The sequence below is a fragment of the Gasterosteus aculeatus genome, chromosome 9, assembly GCF_964276395.1.
Source record: "Gasterosteus aculeatus chromosome 9, fGasAcu3.hap1.1, whole genome shotgun sequence".
Classification (NCBI taxonomy): domain Eukaryota; kingdom Metazoa; phylum Chordata; class Actinopteri; order Perciformes; family Gasterosteidae; genus Gasterosteus; species Gasterosteus aculeatus.
Genome location: NC_135696.1, coordinates 781,084 through 794,649, shown reverse-complemented (window position 1 = coordinate 794,649; position 13,566 = coordinate 781,084). Strand labels below are relative to the sequence as shown.

Below are 13,566 nucleotides of genomic sequence, written 5' to 3'. Positions count from 1 at the left end.
GGTGGACAGCAGACATGCGGATGATCTGGAATCCCGCGCGCAAACAAACACGCCGACACCTTCCTTCTGGCAGCTGGCGGACAGGTGAATTGTACTTTGACACCTCGGGGGGCCGGTTTGCTTTGTCTGCGTGCAGGAATATTCATGCGGCCGAAGTCAATCTGTCGCTGTCAACATTGAGGGAAAATGTTTATGCACTTTTGGTTGGAGAGTCAGCTCAGCACAACGACTGAAAACAGGGGGGAAACAGCCGGCCTGCAACAAGCTGAAAACAAACCAGCACCCTTAAAGTTCAACAGTTATGTCAGTTGAATTGTTAAACCCACACAGTTAAAAATGATAATTCAACATCTGGTGAGCTGAACATCAATGAGCCCATTTCCCAAATTGATTAATCATTCCTTCAGTGTTCATTGCTCGATAAATGTTTGGGGTAAGCCTTGAGGGTCCTTCAGGGGTTTTAGATGTGCAACCCGATTTTGCAGAAAAAACAACCAAATATTTGACACATGGTTGGGCTGAGGCTTCATGCTTCAAGCTTCCCAGTTAAAAGCCTGCGCCCCAACCACTACTGCCATCCCTGCCACACGAGCGCATTGGCCTCACAGCAACTTCCACAGCGCTGTTTGCCGGGATTTCCCAGTCAAATCAAGCAAAATCCCTCAAAGGACTCAAAGGACAGGATGAAATAGGTCATTGATTAACGAATCAGGCAGTTGGTCCTCTTTGCACATGCACACCAGGAAGGAAACTGCCTGAGATACTAAAGCCCCCCCCCCCCCCCCCCCCCTGTGTGTTAGCAGAAGTGAGATCTGTCCACGGTTTTATTACCAATCACATTTTCTGGAGAATTATGAAGCAAAAACAAACTAATGAGGTAAAAGAATTGATTAAAGAAAAGTGCTCTGTTTGTTTAGCATCGTCCTGCCGTCATGTGCTGAAAATGAGGCGCGTTGCCGGGGGGCGGGACATGAGGTTAGAGACGAATCATGTGGGTGAGAAAAAAACACAACAGCCCAGTGTTCCCTCACATTATCCTCTGGACCAACAAGGAACACACACCAGAAGATACAAAAAACCTCACATAACCTCACACACACACACACACACACACACACACACACACACACACACACACACACATTGCTTTCTTTTTAAAGATTGAAGTATTTAAATGTTTTGAAGTATTTAAAAGTTGTCACCGCCAAATAATACACCTCTTCTTTGTTTTTTTGGGGATTATGAAAAAGGATTTGAGGGGTCCGGCAACGCCTTATAACAGATGTAATACTAATACTGGCGTGTAATAATTGTGTGAAGAGCAAAAACGTGTAGATGTTGGGGCTATGAAGAGAAACACATTGGTATGTTCATGAATGGTTGAGTTTTGGCTTATTTCAGTTGCTCTGCAGCCTGTCAGCGTTGTGCAATTATTAAAGCTTCCCTAAGAATTACTCTTATCACACTTTGTGACCCTGTTTAGGAAGAATCATTGATTATATCCATACATATTGTGGAATTTATTGTTTTTTTTGTTCGTGGGCCTTCTGAAAGTTGTTGCATGTTTTGTCTCATACGTTATTGACCCCAAAATGCTCACTTTGTGTCAATTTCCCTCCTGTTGAGCACTTAGATAGCACTTAAAAAACATGCTCTATAAATACATTTGACTTCTTTATAACATCCAAACACTTGTGACGCGGTCTTGGGTCTGACCTTTGTAATATTGTTGGGCCTTTGGGTAATGTGGGTCCTACACGACCTCCTGCTGAGCCTGATGTTTGTTGGCTCTTTGTGGGTTGTGAAATTGATTAAATCTGGGAAAGGTGTGGGACCAACGTACGTCTGACTGGTCGAAGCTGGGAAACGCGCGTCACAAGCTGGAGGCCTCTCTGTGGGAAACTCATCAGCTGTCATCAAGAAGTGTCACGTCCGGGGATAAACGTCTGAAAGACCCCGCCAGCTCCCCCATCACTGGAGCCATTCATTACCGGTTTAATTGACCTCTCGCAATGACTGTAGAATAAAAGAAGAAGGCGAGGATGCTTTCGAGCGCATCACCTTGGCCGCTCTCCAGCCAGTGCGGGTCAGTTAAGGAGTGGCAGGAGCCGTGGAGGAGAGCCGCAGCACTGCGCCTTTAAGCCGCGGAGTGGACTCGTGCGCGCGCGTGTGTGCGCGCGTGCGTGTGCGCGTGTCGCAGCCGTGCTGGCTCGTTGTGTTGTGCGCCCCGCGCCGTGGAGGGACCTGCTCGGTGGATGCGGTGGATGCGCACGGGATGCTGCTTCCCGCACTTGTGTCGCGCGCAGTGAAGCCAAAGATTTGAACGAACGAAAAGCTCGAGTCGTGTCTGATCATGAGGTGCTGCTGGCTGGCGTTCGCCTCGCGTTTTGTCCTGCTGCCACTTTCAGGTAAGAAAGGAAGTATTGTTTAAATATTGTCTTTGAGCGACTCGCGGTGTGGCGGCGTTCGCAATGTTCATAGAGACCTCATGATACCGCGACATAAATGATCGTTTGGTTCCTTTCATTTCCAAATGATCCCCGACAGGGTCCTTTGGAAGTGGCGATGCCTTTGTACTTTGTGCGTCATTACAGAATTACTTTAACAATCTTTGTGTATTTTAGTAATACAGTGTTGCTCTGTCTCCAACGGTTTGCTACACATTATTTATTTAAAGTCCATTCCGCTCCTAATTACATGTGGAGAAGCTTAAAATACACGATCTGTCTCCACGGAGACGTCCATCACACCCAAGTGTCCTTCAGCGGGGCAGTTGGATCAACCTGTAAGATCACATATTTGCATGACCTTACTGTTGGGTCGCATGGCCCACACGAGGGGAGATGCCACTGCGTCTACCTGTCGCGGCAGCCAACAGGTGTGTGCGTGCATTCTGTGGTCGATTAATTCTTCATCACACCGACGTAAAAGGGGATTAAGTTGTGCGCCTTAGCGCGGCCAGCAGGAGCAACAAAGCGGAGGAAACACACCGAGCAGCACCTCACATTTACCCAGCTGCGCCTGCTGTGAAGAGCCCCGTGTTACTCACACGAAACAGCCTCAGGTTCTGTGCGAGACCTTTTGCCTTCCCAAACATCCACCGCATCTCTCAGCCAGATACCAAACATGCACTCTGCAGCCCGCACAAAAACACATTCATCATTGTTTATGCGTGTGTGTGTGTGTGTGTGTGTGTGTGTGTGTGCTTCCCCTCTTTGACTTCTCGCCCCGAAGGCACAACAGTCACATGAAGATCCAGTTTTTCGGGGCTTATCATGTTGAAATCTGGAAGGAAAAGCAAAGTTGTAACTGGAGGGGGAGAAGGGGGGCTCACTCATCTTGTGGATGTGCATGTAGGGGACTTAATGCATGTGTACTCAGGGGGCAGGCAGCTCATCATTATTGATTGTTCAACTGAGGCGTGGTGGTTTGATAGCACTCTCTCCTTGGGGGCTCTAACATTCCATTGAACCGCCACGTGTGTGCGTAACTGTGGTGGCAGTTTGATGGACTTGGCAAAGGAGTAATCTGCGTAAAACCCTAAACCTCTATTTGCTTTGTCCTGTTAACGCTCTTTCCGTTGATTTCCATCTCTTCCTTGCAACTCCTTCATTCATCCAGATAACGGTGCTTATGTGCAGCAGCTGCGGCTGCACCCAAGCTCCACCTGTACGTCATCCACATGACCTCCCTCTGTGCTCTGTCTCACAGTTTGGTGCCAGCCGGTCATCTCGCCCAGCGGGCCCCACGTAGTCGTTCCCCAGGGGGGAAGGCTGGAGCTGCGTTGCCATGACAGCGACGCGACGTCTGCCTCCCCGTCCGGGGTGAGGTGGGAGAGAGCTCACAGGTTGGAGGGAGAGGTGAAGGAAGGCGCAGTGGCCTCCGTCACGTTGCCGGAGGCCAAGGGCCACCACATGGGTCGCTACGTGTGCGTCAACAACAGCACGCGGCAGCACAGCTCCATCTACGTGTATGTCAAAGGTGGGTGTTTTAAGGCGGAGGCGGCGGCGGCGGCGGCTTGAGGTCGCGCGGTTCTGTGCGATGCGTCTGTCAACGTGCACCTTCCTCTGGTCTCCCCAGAGCCGCAGAAAGCGTTCCACAGCACGCTGGTGAATAACCTCCTGGCGCGCGCCGGAGATAACTGCACCATCCCCTGCCTTGTGACCGACCCCGAGGTCTCCCTGCTGGCCTTGGAGACGTGCGATGGAAAACCTTTGCCCTTTAATGTGAGTTACCGCAGCGACCTGCAGCGAGGGGTCACCATCAGCAGCATCAGCAAGGAGAACGAGGGCTGCTTCAGGTGTGTGGGGCAGCTCGCTGGGGTCAAAGTGAGGTCGAGTAATTACACGGTGGACGTACGACTCGGTGAGTGAGAGACACTGCAGATTTTTTAACGTTTAACTATTCTTGAGAACTCCAGGGTTCAAGGGGTCTTCTGTGGTATGTGTGTGCACTGGTTTGGGTGATAATTAACCCTAAAGGGTTAATGAAAGCTGTTGACAGGTGAGTTTGAGGGCTGATATAAAGTCAGCCTGCCTCCTGCAGCCTCCCAGTACAGAGGGAGTGAAAAGGGAAGCCAAAGCTTCTGGGTTGGGAATCGTAATGCGAATGTTCCTCATAGAGCACGTGCTGTAACTACTTTCACGGCCCCCTAAAATGGGTATTTGGATGTCTCTTGTAGCATGACTCTAAAACAGAACTTGTTCTGCTGGTTTTTAGGTCACAAAACTAATATTATAAACCTTTAAATGGTTCACCAAAGTCAGCGAGACAGGACCAAAAACATTATCCCTGAAATAGTGTGAACCATCAGGCCAGCAGAGCCAATAACAGGGCTACACATCTTCACCAGAGGCCATAATGCATGCGGGCAGAGCTCTGGGGCAGTGACAGCAGATGTGTTTTCCCCCGTAGCTTTTCATATGAGCTATATTAATAGCGAATGTAACATAAAAGCATCTCTGAGTGGACCTCGGTTGGAACCGATCATATTTCTATTGGTCCCTGCGATGCATCAGCATTTTCAGTCGGTTCTGCAGTGGAAAGGAGTGTAAAACAGAGAGCAGCTGGGAGGAGCCGGGCCACAGTGTCCGGATGGAGGGAGGGAGGGAGAAAGGAGGAGGGAGGGAGGGGAGAGCGGAGGGATTAGAGTCCCACACCAAACAAAGCTTTGCAACGTGCATGAAGGCCGTGTCTGGTGTAAACAGAATTACCGCCGTCTTCATCAAACACAGGCGCAGTGACACCAGCTGCCATTAAACGTCATAAAATAATAGTGGCCTGCACGTCCAAATCGACTACTTGTGTGTTTGTTATTAGTGTATGTTTGTTCAGTGACTCCAATCAAGCTCCTCCAACGGTCTTGAACGGCTGCACACGGATGTTGTAATTTCACACTGTTCAATAACACGCGACCGCTAGTGAGTTTAAATGAGTCATCCGATGAAATCAGTCAGGATAATGTTGATTTTGCGTCTCTTGATTCAGTGCCAGAGGTGCCTCCAGGGATCACGTTGTCCCACAAAGGAACAGTCATCCTAAGGAGGGGAGAGCCGTTTGACGTGACCTGTAGCTCCAACAACGTCAACCCGGCCCTCAGCGTCAAGTGGGAATTCCCTTCAACAGCGGTGAGATTGATGGAGGGATCGACTGGCTGACCTTTGGCCTCACGTCCGCGTCGTGTGTTTCTGTCTCACTTGCTGACTCTCTTTAAGTACATTAAGCTTTAACAACCCGAGACACTGAGATGTTTGCACTGCATGTGGATTACGGGATGCTGAGGTCAAACGCTGAGTAATGGTTTTAATGGTAGTGCAGAAAAGGTCTTTTTTAATGGTTGAATCCTACTATTTGCTATGTAAAGATGTGTGATGTCTACCTGCGCCTCAGCACCCCGATGAATCCGACACCTCACACATCCTGTCCGGTTCCGGCGGATACCAGCGCGTCGCCTCGCTCTCGATCAAAGCTGTCAACCAATCAGACTCGGGCACTTACCGCTGCCGCGCCCACAACGAGAGAGGCAGCAGTGCCACATCGGTGACGCTGGACGTCCGGGGTGAGTGTCGGGACGGTCACGCATGGGTGGGGTTGCAGACACAAACAACGGATGGATGCTCACCAACGTTATCTGGGCTCCTCTGAGCCGGCAGCAGCGCCCGTCCCTCACAGCGTACACAGGAATGTTAAAACACGGAAAACCTACGACATAAGATCTCAAATTTGCATAGTATGCAAATAAGTAGACGCCTTAGTAAAACATTGTTCAAAACGTGAGATGAACACGAGTTAGGCAAGACACACGAGTCAGACCAGGTGCAGCAGGACACAAGGATGTTCCAAAAAATCAACTTTTTGCCAAAATGAATCAACATGTTTCTTCGAAAGCAAAGAGCGGGAAAACCAGCTCACCAGATTTGACTACCAGATGTGCGGCATAACGTCCCATCACATGATTTACACTGGAAAGCCAACTCATCTGTAGATCTCATAAAAACCTACAGATGGGAACGCAAAGAAGCTCAGGCACATTTGCATCTGGCATTTTGTAAAATTCTTTGAAATCCCAAACGGAAACAGTGGTAGTAGGTTGAAGAAGCACGAGTAGGTATCTGTAAGCATGTAACACAAGGAGCACGCAAATGACACGGCATCTACACTGTGACCAACACACAACATGGATGGGCCGCTGTGTAAATGCGATGGGGGGCGCTTCTCCTCTTTGTTTCTGATAAGATAAGGGGTTCATCACCACGTTAGGAAGCCCAGGTCCCATCCAGGCCGAGGTCAAAGAGGGGCAGAGCCTGAGCCTCAGGGTGGAATTCAATGCCTACCCGGCCCCCAGCTCCCTGTCGTGGGCTCACAACGGCAAACGGCTCCTCAACACCACGGAGCACGTCATCGCCATCCACCGCGGCAAATACAGGTACGCCGAGTTCCCCCGCGCGCGGAGGCCGTGCACCGGCGGACGCGTTAACAGCCGCGCTGTGTCTCACCAGACTGCTCAGCGAGCTGCGACTCGTCAGGGTCCTCCGCTCGGAGGGCGGGATCTACGAGGTGTCGGCCAGCCACGAGGACGCCGCCGTCCATCATACATTCCACGTGTACGTCATCAGTAAGTGGCCCTGGCAGTTACTGCACAGCCTTAGTGGTAATACATTGTCTATGATTCATTTTTATCAATCTGCCCACCTTTTCCCACCACCAGGCAAGCCGGTTATCATCGGCCAGGACGGCCCTATTGATGGGCAGGTGCGGTGCATCGCCGCTGGTTACCCAGTTCCTAGGATCAGCTGGTTCTTCTGTGAGCTGCCCCACACCAGGTACACCTAACAAGTGTTTAGGTCCCTTTATTATGTACCCTATGAAACAGCTTCCATCAGATCGATGCTGGGATGCAGATTAAATCTATCTGAAAGGATGATTTAATAACATTCCCTAGAAATGAACTGCATCACATTGTAAAGTACCACATTATTTTATTTTGTTAATCCTTCTTATTCATAGTCAGCTCCGTTTCATTAAAAACTGTAACAGCAGTGTGACTCGGGAGCATTTCACAATAATCCTCGACACCTTCTGTTGTTTGGTCTGCCGGCTCCTCTGGGAGCAGAAGAGGCTGATGAGAAAAAGTTTCATGTGATCACATAATCTCCTTCGTATTCAGACAATTAAGCCAACGACATTTTGACTGTTGGCCAACACAATATAAGCAGTTTAGGACACGAGGAGCTTTGGTTTGAATTGACTTTACGCAGCGTGAAACCACTTCGTGACCCTCCGCAGGTGCTCGCTGCTCCCCAACGCCACAGAGTGGGAGACTGCGGATGTTGCCGTGGTGACAGATTCCTCCTTTGGTCGTGGCGAGGTGGTGAGCCGCCTGAACGTGAGCACGGAGCACGCGCACTATCACACCCTGGAGTGCGTGGCGAGCATGGAGGGCGAGGAGGTCTACACGCTGTTCTCCATCAGCGGTACGACACGCACGCACACATTGTGTCTCTGGCGCCCATTTGGTTGGTTATTGGGTGGAGATTAGATGAGATTAGTGCATGCTGACTGTGCAGGTTGGGATTAGATGGTGCAGTCTTATCCTCGGCAAGCCACCGCTGCAGCGCTGCGCGCCGACACCGAGGAGGTGGATGTGAGCGCGCGTCGTGTTTGCGTGTACTTGATGTCTGATCCGCTGCCGGCGTGTGTGTGTGTGTTCTTCTCTCAGAGCGCATCGTCCCCCATAAACTCTTCACTCCTCTCCTCACTGGCACGGTGGCCACCGGCATCCTGCTCAGCCTCATTCTCGTGGTGCTGCTCTATAAATACATGCAGGTAAGGCAGCAAGGAGATCGGACACAGCAATAAAGACGTAGCTTTAGATATGAGGGGGAGAGGGCTCACACATGGAGAGAAACAAACGGCTCTGACAAAAGGCCCACTCTCACTAACTAATGACTCGTGCCTCCATGTTGATTATTGTATGTTTTAGGTTTTCAGGAATCGGATTCATTTATTTTTGCTGCATTTGGTAGAGGAAGTATTTCCTTTTAAGTGATATAAATGTGTCTTGATGAATTGAAATGAACCAATCAGCCATTAAAAAGTGGCACACACACACGCACACACACGCAGCGTGCTGCCCTTGTTGCATGCAGATGAGTCAGACTGCACGAGCAGGAGTGATCTTTACTACGGGCAGACAACTGAACTGAAGTTGAAAACAATCACTTTCTCTGAATAAATGCTGTACGAATCTCTCCAAACTTGAACAGAAACCAAAGTTCCAAACCCAGTGGAAGGTCGTCGAGAGTATCCACGGCAACAACTACGTATATATCAACCCCACCCAGCTGCCGTATGACTCCAAGTGGGAGTTTCCTCGACAGAAACTACGCTTCGGTACGACGCCCCAGAGCTGGTTCCTCTGTTGAGTCGATGCAATTTGAAATACGTTTCCCTGCATAAAAACAAGACAGTTATTATTCATTCTGCAGTATTTTAAATGTCTTAAATGGTGCGCCATGGGGATCTTAGGTGTATTTATAAAATACTAATGTGTTTGTGTGTGTTCCCACAGGTAAAACCTTGGGCTCTGGGGCGTTTGGAAAGGTAGTGAGGGCCACAGCGTATGGACTCTGCTCCGCAGACACCGTTACAACTGTTGCTGTTAAGATGCTCAAACGTAAGTGTGTGTGTGTGTGTGTGTGTGTTTTTATCTCTCTCTCTTTTTGTGGCTCTGCCCAAAAACGTCACTCTGTCATTCCTTGTATCATAACTAAACACCACAGCTGGGTTTGTAACCGTAATACATTAAATCACGTCCGGGTCCTCATTAGGTTCTGACTTTCTGGGTGTCGGGGCAATACTATGAGACACACGCCGACCAATTGGATGATTAATAGTTTGTATGCACGTATATAAATAAAGGAAGTAATGTCCTTATGATGTCATCCCAGCCAACGCTCACGCTACGGAAAAGGAGGCGCTGATGTCAGAGCTGAAGGTGCTCAGTTACCTTGGAAACCACGTGAACATCGTGAACCTGCTGGGGGCCTGCACTGTCGGAGGTGAGGGAAGAGTCTGGAGTCTAGTCTCTATTTTAATGCTGAGGGTACAAATGTTTCTAGCGTTTGCTTATTTATTATGTATCTGCAGACTGATTATGTTTTATGGTTGTGTATTGTGCTGACTTGCTGAGCCCAGGCAATATTGATCTCTTGTGGAAAATCAGATATTGCGAAATCGTGATGCAGTTTGACTTGTCAAGGATTTACTTTGCAATCGATAATCATGTTGCACTTGTGTAGACCATCAACATTGATCATAATGCAGCATTTGCTTGAGTGTGCTGTGAAGAAGCTCTTTTGCACAAATTCAACGCAAGATCATCATTGGAGCTTCGTGTTTCCACGTCTCTTTTCATTGTTCGGTGGTGTTTCAAAATCAGCAAGTGAGGTTTTCTTTTCATCTCTTTTCACCCTGCCAGGCCCGATTTTGGTGATCACAGAGTACTGTTGCTATGGCGACCTCCTCAACTTCCTGCGCAGAAATAGAGAGGCCTTCAAGAACTCCCAAGTTGGGGATGGTTACTATCGCAACGTGTCGAACCCAACGGAGCACACAGCGAGGTGCGCATGTGTGTGTATTACAATTGTGAATTCAATTGCAATATAATGTCTGCTTAATGCTTATGTGTGTGTGCGTGTGTGTGTGTGTGTGTGTGTGTGTGCAGCGGAGAGGTGACTGCTACCGAATACGTGCCCATGCGTCCCTCTGAGAAAGAAGGGTCCTTCCAGTCAGGTAGAAAGTGTCTCAGTCCGCTCGTCTCACCGTGCATTTGAACGTCACGCGGCAGAAGTGTGACGATGTCCTCTCCATTCAGTCGACGCAGAGGAGCTGTCTCTGGACCCCGAAGACCTCCTCAGCTTTTCCTACCAGGTGGCCAAGGGAATGGAGTACATTACCTCCAAGAACGTAAGGCTTTTAGTGCGCTTTCTTTATTCATAGAGTCGTTACGGGAGGGATTTTAATAGTGCTGCTGCTGGTTTATGGCCTGTGTCCAACACGCCGTCTCATAGTGGCCGTGCATTCAGAACTCCACATGATGCATTATCAGGCACCGCGCACACAGTGAAACATGACCAACCTGATTCACTATGTTTCTGTTAAATGAAGCAACATTTATGCTTAACGGTAGAAATATTTTGGGGTATTTTTCTTGATTTCAATGAGTTTGTATTTGCCAAATCTATACAGCAGCTTTATCCATATATGAGTTCTGCTGCCAATATGCCTTTTGCGTTTGTGAGGTTTGTAACGAGTCGACACGTTTCCTACATGTCACTCACTCACACTGCAAAAACCCGTCACTATGTCAATACTCACTGATGTGTGTGTGTGTGTGTGTTCAGTGTGTCCACAGGGATCTTGCTGCCAGAAACATTCTGCTGACTCACGGCAGGGTGGCAAAGATCTGCGACTTTGGGTTGGCACGTGACATCACCACCGACGCCAGCTATGTGCTCCGGGGAAACGTGAGTCTGTCCGTCACTTTTTCTCGCTGACCGTGAAATCCAATCAAATCGTCATCTTAGTACCAGGTATTAATGTATTGTGTATGATTTTTGCTTGAAAGATTACAATGAACGTAGCTGCTGTTTATTTTTCTCTCAGCCTCACTTAAAGTTATGGATTTGTAGACCCAGTTGAACATCTTAGTTGTATTTGTTGAAATTCTTTCCAAAAGCAATCAGTACATCAGGTGTCCTAACGAGAGGCTGTGATCGCGGCTCTCCCTCCTGCAGGTCCGCCTGCCCGTCAAGTGGATGTCTCCCGAGAGCATTTTTGACTGTGTCTACACTTTCGAGAGTGATGTGTGGTCCTACGGCATCCTGCTCTGGGAAATCTTCTCTCTGGGTAACGTTTTCAATTGCAGCCGTGCTCTTGCATCTGTTTCATTATGTCTGAGCCATTATCATCGCTCCTTAGAGCTGACGCTCCCAAGCAGCAACATCACTTAGCGAGGGGGGATCGGGCCAAGTCATATCGCTGCTGATACAAAATGGTTCTCCAGAAACCAGTATCATTTCATGGATCCATGATTTCGTCCACAAATGACACGAAGGCATGTTAAGTGTCTCCGTATGTCTGCGCTGCAGGTCACAGCCCGTATCCCGGGATGCAGGTGGGCTCAGCATTTTACAGCAGGATTCAAGACGGCCACAGGATGAGCCGCCCCGACTTTGCTCCCATCGAGATGTAAGACGTGCATTTTTATTTTTAATGTCCAGCAAGGTGCCGACTCCATCCGATCGCATAGAAGTCTGTGAGGAAATTGGCCTGTTTCTCGCTTGAACTGAGAACACACTCAACATTGTTGAAACTGATCTTAAATCTGTAGGTACGACATGATGTTGTCCTGTTGGAGCCACGATCCTCTGAAGAGACCGGCCTTCAGTAAACTGGTGGAGCGGAATGAACTACTTCTGTCAGAAAATACCAGGAATGTGAGTTGACTCGGGTTGTTTTGTACATTTCCTGCTGAAAAAAGTTGTATCATCATCAAGTGTCGTCCTGCAGGTGTACCTGAAACTGAGCAATTCTCCCGATCATCCCGACCAGCAGAGGGCGCCATCACGGAGGCTGAGCTCAGTCTGCAGCACCACGGCGCCAAACCAGCCTTTGCTGCAAAACACTGCTGATGTCTTCCAGGAATATGTCTGACACACACTCTGACACACACACACACACGCACACACACACTCTGTATATACGGCCCTGCTCTTGGCTCTCAGTACTGGCCTCTATGTAATCGCCCCTTTGTCTTATTGATCTCTGTGGTCAGCATATTCACGTGTATAAATAGCCGACTGCAGCACGTCAGATGCAACATCTCCGATCAGCAGCACGGGGAGTCTTGGTGACCTTCAGGCTTAGTTTGCGTGTGAAAACCTTTGACTGAGAGAACATGAGCACAGTTGATAAGTGGACTGTTTATGGTTTTGTTGTGTTGGGATTCTCTCCCTTTTTATAGGAATGTTGGGCCTTCATAGAAACGAAAGCTACTGCTGTCTTGCAGAGAGTTGGATAAGAAGATTAATATCTCCTTAAAGGTACCTGTGCGTCGTTTAGATTAGTGTAAATACTGAAAACAAGGGAACAGGGAGCCTGGTTCTGTCCTATAGTCTCTATACACATTTGCTATCTACTTTTTCACCTTATTAAACTTTTGATTGATTAACTGATGAACTATGATTTTCCTCGAGTTGTCCTCAGGTCGGTCCGCTGGTTGCCTGGCAACCTCATCCAAACTAAAGCTGTGGTGCGCCAGAGTTATTATTACTTGTCCACGTATAAGTAGACTTACGCTAGCCAGGCTAGTTGTTTCTTAATACCTACCTAGTTTAACAGCTTCATGTCATGTCATTCACGTCAGGCAATTAGGAGCTTTATCCCAAAACGTCATAATATCAATAACTTCAGTCCCTAACAAATGCTGTTTACCTGAAGCTTCACCAGGGCTTAACAAAAGATACCTGCTGCTCATTTAACATTATAACAAATGAGCCACAGCAAGGTGGCATGTCAGCGATAACTAATAATAAATCATAACGCGCTGAGTTGCTGAAACACTGATTACCACCGCTGGGTTGTAGCTTTGAATGCTGTAACTAATAACTGACTAACGTGTCGTATTGTTGTAAGTGAGTTAGCTTTAGTCTGTGGCCACGCGTTACGTCAAACAGGTATGCAATGTAAATACTACAGAGATGTGCCTTTAGATTTCTTCTTTAAATACTGAATGCGTTTGACGGTGACATAGTGGTTGTTGTCGAGAGCCAGAGGAGCTTCTGTGTGCGTTTCCAGACTGATGCAGTTTTGATACAGTTGGTTGACTTGTAACAATAAAGAAAGTACCTGTGATGGTAGAACCGAAGCGTCCATTTCATTTGTTTGTCATTTCCCGTCCCGGAGGCTGTTTGCAGCTAAACGCTAACATCCGCATGCTAACCTGTTACAGTTCAAGTTTTGCCGATTCACCTCATTAGTTTAGCATGTTAGCATTAGTTAATT

At 48.3% G+C, this 13,566-nt stretch overlaps 1 protein-coding gene across 1 annotated transcript; it reads left to right on the top strand.

Annotated features, from left to right (window-relative positions):
• Positions 1–1,915: 1,915 nt before the first annotated feature.
• Positions 1,916–13,424, top strand: kitb (KIT proto-oncogene, receptor tyrosine kinase b). The gene is made up of 21 exons (XM_040186036.2): positions 1,916–2,408; positions 3,712–3,981; positions 4,081–4,365; positions 5,488–5,627; positions 5,890–6,058; positions 6,736–6,925; positions 6,999–7,114; positions 7,208–7,322; positions 7,786–7,973; positions 8,219–8,325; positions 8,766–8,892; positions 9,071–9,175; positions 9,450–9,560; positions 9,980–10,121; positions 10,226–10,293; positions 10,376–10,467; positions 10,905–11,027; positions 11,298–11,409; positions 11,652–11,751; positions 11,894–11,999; positions 12,073–13,424. Exons 1-21 carry the CDS (start codon positions 2,354–2,356, stop codon positions 12,214–12,216), a joined length of 2,865 nt encoding a protein of 954 aa, XP_040041970.2. The 5' UTR covers positions 1,916–2,353; the 3' UTR covers positions 12,217–13,424.
• The last annotated feature ends 142 nt before the right edge of the window (positions 13,425–13,566 follow it).